General features: G+C 44.0%; 1 protein-coding gene across 7 annotated transcripts in view; it reads right to left on the reverse strand.

Moving 5' to 3' along the window:
* Nucleotides 1-754: 754 nt before the first annotated feature.
* Nucleotides 755-7,939, reverse strand: part of Pdzd2 (PDZ domain containing 2) — a 401,332-nt gene continuing 394,147 nt past the window's right edge. For 6 of the 7 annotated variants that reach the window (XM_023702360.1, XM_023702362.1, XM_023702358.1 and 3 more), the window contains one exon: nt 755-3,426. In XM_023702360.1, coding sequence (XP_023558128.1) covers nt 3,257-3,426 — 170 coding nt within the window. In that variant the 3' untranslated portion in view covers nt 755-3,256. The remainder of the gene's footprint in view (nt 3,427-7,939) is intronic. The other variant, XM_023702361.1, reaches the window with a different exon arrangement.

The following is a 7,939-nucleotide window of genomic DNA, read 5'->3' on the forward strand; positions in this document are numbered from 1 at the left end:
GATCCTCTTGTTTTCAGCTTCCCCAGAGCTGGGATTACAGGTGTGGGCCACCATGGCTAGACTTGGCTCAGCGCACCCCGGGGTAGGGCTGGCACGGCACGCAGGACGGGGGATGGAACCCTGGTCCCTGCGCTTGCCGAAGCAGGCGCTTAGTCTGCTGAGCTATCTTGCCAGCCCTCCCCTCTCCTTTTATCTGAACCTTACTTTTTTTTTTGAGACAGGGTGTTATTGTAGTTCAGAATGGCCTTGAACTCTTCTGTAGTCCAGATTGACCTTGAGTTTGTGGTGCTTCTCCTGCTTCAGCCTCCCAGGTGCTGGGATTCCAGGCATGTGTCAGCACACCTGGCTCTTGAGCCGATTATCCCATTCTATGCTGTGCTCCTGTGCTCAGTTCTGTTGTGATTGGCTTTTCGGTGGATTGTCCTCAGTGTGGAATTCTGCAAGTTCATAGCCTGCATGAGCCTTTTTTTCCCTGCATCATAATTGACACTTGCCCACAGTGAACGGAAGGAACTGTGCTCGGATTCCAGCTCTGCTGTCCACTGGGTCTCTGACAGAGCGCTGTGTCCCTCCATGGGAATGTTTTTGGATGATGTCAGGATTGTGTGGCGCCAGTGATTAATTTGAATTTTCTTGCCTTTGTGCCTCTCATCTGTTTACACAGTAATGAGGTAGCAGCTCGTTACATTTCATCCTGGTTACGCTATAAATAACAATGAAAAAACCAAGTAGGAAGCAGTTTATTTTTTAAAATTACTTAAAAAAGTTGTTTACACATGTGGATTTACATAACTTGGTGACAACATTTTAAAATGTACAGGCTATTTCATATTATTGCACTTACTCTTTAATATATAAGGCATTTTATTTTACATAAATAAAGGATAATGTATAATATCATACAACATGTGTGGTGCCAGTTAGATCAACCGTACAATTCAACGAGACGCGTGTGGGATGTTGGAAACGAAAACCCAGGCTCCTCAGCCTTCATGGTACATTCTTGCAACTACGATTTACATGTTAAACACATATTTACCCTCATAGCTCACTGTGGATGACTGACCAGATTAAAACAAAAAACAAACAATGGGAGTTTTAGTAGGACAATACCATTAGTGTTCACTTCAGGAAGTGTGGGAATTTATTAGACTAATTAGAAATACTAGTCATGCCTTGAACACCGAAGACAAATAAATAGCTCTCTATCTCAGGGTCAAAGACAGCTTAGTTTTTGCTTCTTGTCTCATTCCTCCTGTTGGCAGGGGAACCCTTCTGGCAAGACCAGAAGTTCCCCTGTACCCTTCAGACATGAGGATTAGGGACTCAGGACCTGCCACGTGGCTCCATTTTGCTCCAGAAATTCCTGTCTGATCACATATGACTATGAATTCCTTATCGACATAACTTAAGAATGGAGGACAAATTGGTTTTCAGTGTTGACTTCAAATCTCATCATTTAGGCAAGAAAGCAGAAACCATAAAACTGACCCCAGAGACTTAAAAAAACAATCAAGCATGCACCTTGCACTGACTTCCTATAGTATCCTACCTGTAACTGCAATGAAAAGTAGAAGCTAAATCGATCAGGTTTTCTAGCTAACTCCTGTAATACATATTCCTCTGTATAAGCTGTTGAAAAATGAGAAATCTGGGCTCGGGCCAGATACGTCACTCCCATCCGAGGGACCTCTCTGGGCTAGCTCCATAGGTATTTAGCAGGGAGCAGGGTAGGTCACTCAGAAAAATGATGTACAAAGGTGATAGCTCATGTATTTCTGCGGTCCAAGGCTTGTAGTTATAGACGTAGCTGTAAGTTATGTAAAGAAATCGCCAACATAAAATTTCAGCATCATGTGTTCAGGTATGACAAATGCAATCTCCACCCGTATTCCTAGGATTCAACGGGCTGGCCTGCGCCACCCGAGGATTTGGATTGTAACTATTGCATGATCTTTTACCTTGACTCACCCTGTTTTTCCATTTTTCTTCCTTGTTCTTTTGGTAAACCAAGCTTGTGAGGCTTTGGAATTTAGGAAAATAAGGTAGAGCGGGAGGGGAGAAAAGTGAAGGGACGGCCACTTCAAAGAAGCTAATGGCAGCCAGGGGAGTCTGACAAGCAGCATGAGTCACAATAGTCTTCAGGAAAAGTTTTGGCAAAAGGAAGAATTTGCAAAACAGGAAAAGAAACTTTCAGTCACCGCAGAGCTTTGTCATTGTACCAGATCAAAGAAAAGAGATCCATTACTCAAGTGTATTGGGAAGAGGGGAAAACGCAGACAGGTCTCCCAGGCTAAAGTCAAACATTTCAATTTGGATTTTAAATAGCCCACGTCTCTGAATCTAAGGGCACTAAAAAGATAGTTGATTGCTGAAATTTCAGTGAGTAAGTGGAGTGCATAAAATGTAGAAATTGGTGACTGAAAATTTTGCCTGCTTTTGGGAGAGACTAGTCTTGAATTCTAGCACTTCCTCAAGACCAGTTTGAAGCTAGATGCAAAGTGCTTGCAGATCTGGAACTTCCTGCTCCGTCCAGCAGCGAAGTTCGCAGCTCTTGTAGTATCGTTTCACGGGACTGTTACTCTGTAAAACAGCTGTATGACTTAAACTTGCAGAAGTAGAAAATGATCAGTACTTCATAGTCAACTCATTGAGTTGAACTCTGCATCCATACATTGTACAGTACACTCATTAAAATACTTTCTGTATTTTGCTTTTTCAGTTAATTCCTGGGATAATTCCTGAGCTCAGCCTACTTACTAGGTCATTATTCATTTTCTTTTCAGGGTAATATCTACCTAGCTATAGCTCCTCTTTCCATCACATGTGCCTAAGAGCACTGTATCATTTACTTACAAAATTATATTAAACTATAGTCTTAGCTGTGACACGTGTCACCCCTCGGGTCCCTCCCTACTCAGGATTATATGCTGGGAGATGATGGGGCGAAGGCGATGTGGAGGTGTAGCTAGGTGTGTCAGATAAAGAAGGGCATGTCACCTTGTGTATCCCCCGCCAACGTAAGAGGAGGGGACAGATAGGCACTGGAACAAAACACCCCCAGCCTGGTAATCCAGGTGAACAGCTTCTGGAGTTTACCTTCGTTGTTGGGGCAACACAACAGGTCAGACTTCGTGTGTAAGGACAAAGTTGGGAAGTTTTGTATCCTGGTCTCTCCCATTGTTGTCTCAGCCCGTCATTTAAGTCATTTTGATTTGCTAAAATATGAGAACTGAGGAAAGGTATTTGTTAAAATTCATGATGAATTCCTATGCTTTCTAATTACCAACTGCACAGGTCCTTCTGGAACAGACTTGAGAATATTCCAGGCATCGAAGTGCATGAGCCCAACCAGGGGTTTCCCATTAATAGCAAGAATTTCATCTCCAGCTTCTATTGTTCCAGCTTGCTCTGCTGCACCACCTGCTAGAACAAACACAAAGTAAGGGGCGTGGCATTTTCGTAGTGTTCAAAAGAAATTCTAAGCAAAGAATTTAAATGAGAACAACCCCTACATGACATGCCTGTGTTCTAAAGACAGGCAGCTGTACGGCTTGTGTCTAGGTGTCTCCCAAAACCTCAGGCAGATTGATTTGTGGTGCACAACTAGGATGCAGGGTGGGTGATTACTACACTAGTCCACTGATCAGGCTTGGTGCCGCCCTAATCGAGGTAGTCTGGCTAGAATATAAAAGGGGCAGAAGCAAATCGCTGAAGTCCTTTGCTTATCTTGCTGCCTTCTGCCCTCTGTGAACCGTTTCTCCTCTGCGTGCCTCCCCTCTGCCACACCCCTCCTGCCTTGGAGCCAGCTGATTATGGACTGAAACCTCTCCAAACCGTAAGCCAAAACCCTTTCTTCCTTTAACTTTGGGTGTTATTTTTCTTGTTGCTGAGACAAAATATCCAAGACAGTGACTTTGTATCTTTTGGAGCCAGATCTCACTATATTGTGTAGGCTGGCCTCAAATTGGAGATCATCTTGCCTCAGCCTTGGGATTAGCTGGGATTATCAGCATGCGCTGTTGTGCCCAGCTTCAGAAATAAGTAGCTGAAGTCCATTAGTAGCCAGCTAACCCAGGAAAACAGGCTCAACTTTCTAGTTCAGTTATTGGTAAGCTCTGAGAATCAGTGAGGGTGGAGGGTACTTGTTACCTAACACAAAGCTTCAGGTAGTTCTACCTTACAGCTTTGTGTAGGTTACAGCAAATTTACTAGCTCTGAAAAGACAAGTTGAAAGCCTCTTTGTTCACTTTCCTGTACACAACCTCACTAAGGAGGCATCGCAGGGAAAACACGGTGCTGAAAGGAAAATTCCAAAAGGATGAAAATAGAAATTAATGTTCTCAGAAATCTCATCGAGTTCTCAAGAGGCTTAGATCTTAAATTTCTGAAAGTTAAATATTTGGTATTTGTACACGTGTAGTTCAAGTTGCTTATAAAATTGTTAAGAAAAACACAACTTGGAAGAAAGTGAGAAGCTCACACGCCAGCCAAGGATACCCTGCTTAATGCTACAGGGAGATACTGTGGTCAGGAGAAAGGCCTCGCCGCTAGCCACGCTATAATAGAAGCAATGGGGGTGCCTGAGTGACAGTCCTTGCTTTCTCAGGACAGGTTCTTAGAAGCACTGAAGCACAGCTGTTGGACACAACCAGTCGTATTTGTGACAGCACACCCTACATCTGGTCTAAGGGCCAGGGAGATAGCTCAGGAGAATAAGCGCTTGCCTGGCAAGCGCAGGGTCCTGAGTTCAATCCCAGTACCACCAAAACAAACAAAAGAAACCAATGAAAGCAAGCAGAGGCTATGTAGGGCCACGCGTTAGACTAATAGTAGAAGTGCTCTCCTACATCTGGTCTAGTGTTAACCAGAGGCCTACAGCAGGGCGGATGAAGCCAAAGAAGCTCCACTCCACCCACACGGGCTGCGTTAGCGGAGGCACAGCAGAGAGCTGGCAGCTGGGCGTTGGTCTCAAGTCTGTGACCTGGCAAGGTACATATTTCTCTCAGCCTTGTTACCTAGGTGATGGTAGGGTCTGTCTTATGTCCTAGGATGTTAACGAGGGTTGGAAGTGGCTGGACATGGTTTGGGATCAGTCTGCTGCACAGACCAAGGGTGGTGCCAGCCTTTGGGTTTACATGAGAGAGAAAGTAAACCACTGTTATTTTTTTTTACACAAGGCCAGCTGAATCTTATCTGATTGAGCAGGATGCTTGTCTCCATTTACTGTATTTAGAAAAATTCTTTAGAAAGCTTTTATGGTTTTGTCTAGAAATGTTTCCCATAGGTTTTGTTTGGCACAGTCAGGACTTTTGCAGTTGTTATGAATTAGTATCACACAGTGCGGAATCTACATTTGTCTTGTGTTACTCTATACTGCTTTCTGTTGTTTTTTGAGACAAGGTCTCACTGTGTATTCTAGGCTGGTCTTAAACTAACTGTAGCCTCAGTCTTTCAGCAATCCTGGCTCAGCCTCTCAAGTGCTGGGATTACAAGCATGCACCATCACACTTGGCTTTACACTGAGCTAGTCTTGTTTGATATTGTAATCCTCATTTATTTCTTTAACTGCCACATACTGTTCCTTTTTAGGAATACATTTCTTATGCCTCTTTTTTTTTCCTCAGAACCGGGGATTGAACTCAGGCCCTTGGGCTTGCCAGGCAAGTGCTTATTCTACTAAGCCATCTCCCCAACCCCCCCCCTTTTTTTTTTGAGACAAGTCTCACTATGCAGTTTAGACTGGCTTTGAACTCACTAAGTAGCCCAGGTTGGGCTTGAGCTCTTTAGTAATCCTCCTGCTCAGTCTTCCAGTGTTGGGATTATAGCTGTCAGCTGTCAGCCGTCAGCCGTCACCCCCAGCCCTATATATATTTTTCCTAATCAGGAAGGAGATGCAGTTCTCTAGTAATGTCAAACTGTACCCCTGTCTTTCTAGTTTTTATACTTTGTGTTTTCTTAACTTTTTGTCTGTTATTTGGTCAAAGGAGGAAAGGAGAAACATTTTTAGAGCAGTCGAAATACGTAACCACTAGTAAAAGGTTCTAATTATTATCTGGATGGTTGGGATTTCACCGGATGTTAAAAATAACTATTGACTAATTTTTTCATGCATAAAGTTGCTTATCTTCAATAAAGCTTAAGGAAAGTACAGTATTAGATCTTTTGTTATTAAAAAAAGTATTAGATTTGTTGCAAAAAATTAGTGCAGGGTATCACTCATCCAAAATGCTTGGCATTTGAGCTGTTTCACATTTTGGAATACTGGCATAGAGTTCACTAACATCCAGCCCTAGTCTAAAATTATCTGAAATGCTCAACTGTATTGCTGTATCACTTTCCTGCTGTTTGAGCTAAAAGGTACAAGGAAACTAAATGAACAGAAAAAATGAAGTATAAGCTCCAAGGTAAATGGCACACTCCTGTAATGCCAGCACTTGGGAGGCAGGAAGTTCACCACGTGGGTTCAAGGCCAGCCTGGGCACTGTGAGGCCCTGTCTTAAAAAACAAAACAAAAACAAAAAACAAGATCAAGACTGAAAATCTTTAGATAAACTACTCTAAGTCTGTACTTATTCACTAGTTTCCAATAAAGAGTGGAGGGACTTTCATATAACATTCCAAAGGACTTGAATGTCTTTCCAAATTTTAACAGTATGAATGTTTATTCTTTCAGTTCTTTAGTATTTTACACTTTTCGCCATATGTTTTTTTTTTTGAGACACAGTCCTGCTGTATAGCTCAGGCTGGCCTTGAACTCGAGGTAACCATCTGGCCTGAGCTTCCCAAGTGCTGGGATTACAAGTGTGCACCACCGCACTGGCCTTGAATGCCTTTTCACTAGACTGAAACAAAAGGCTTAGGGCTGGGGGAGGAGGTCAGTGACAGTGTGTGAGGCTCTGGTTTTAGCCCAGCATACAAAGCTGCAAAAGTCAGAATCTCTCAGGCTTGTCCACGAGAGCACCTAGAAGAGGCGGGGGATGAGAGCCGTGCAGTGAAGGATGGGGATAACCGTGAAAGAGATGCTTCTTCCTAACCCACTGACGAAAAGTTCCCAGACATTTCTGGCTACATTCTTTTTTTTTTTTTTATTTTTTATTTTTTATTTTAGGGAAGGGCCTACAAGGTGTTCAGGGTCTCACTACTAGATCGGACTCGGAGTGATGTGCCTGCTTCCAGTCTCCCAAGAGCTGGGATTACAGGTGCGCACCACCATGCCCAGGCTACTGGCCACGGTCTTGATGGAGGTGAAGTTACCCAGTACTGAGCATGCACAAAGCTCTAGGCTTGGCCCCGACACTGCTTACGGCCACAGCGGGAGGCAGAACACAGGCACAAGTCATGGGTGAGGCCCCTGTTGGGCCTGGACCTACCTTGATTTAGCACTACCAAGATAGAGTTAATCTGTTGCGTCAACAGCAGTAAACACACTGACCACGCAAAGGCGAGTGTGAGCAAGGCAACCGTCGCCTGCCCTCGAACCATGGGGACATTTTCCATTCCCCCTCACCTTTTTTTTTTCTGGTGGAACCAGGGATTGCACTCAGACCCTTGTGCTTGCCAGGCAAGCACTTATTCTACTGAGCCATCTCCCCGGCCCCCCTTGTGTTGTATTTTGCTTTGCAGGAGACAGAGCGGGAAGCCTTTCATCCTTCCTGGGTTCTTTGTCTGCCTCGGTGCTGCAACTGTTGTGCCCCTGCGCCTGGGTGCTGCTTTAGCCTGCTGAAGCCCTGGACCTAGGCTCATGGCCTTCTGGCACCTTTTTGGACTGTGCCGTGTGACCAAGCACAACTCCAGAACTCCAGTGTCCTTCCTGAGTACATCTTGAAAGTATTTCCATTTATCGTCAAACTTCAAGCATAGTTTAGCTGGCTACAATGTTTTAATTTTATTTATTTATTTATTTGTGTGTATGTGTGTGTGTGTGTGTGTGTGTGTG

This window comes from Octodon degus, unplaced genomic scaffold, assembly GCF_000260255.1.
Source record: "Octodon degus isolate 3935 unplaced genomic scaffold, OctDeg1.0 scaffold00149, whole genome shotgun sequence".
NCBI lineage: Eukaryota > Metazoa > Chordata > Mammalia > Rodentia > Octodontidae > Octodon > Octodon degus.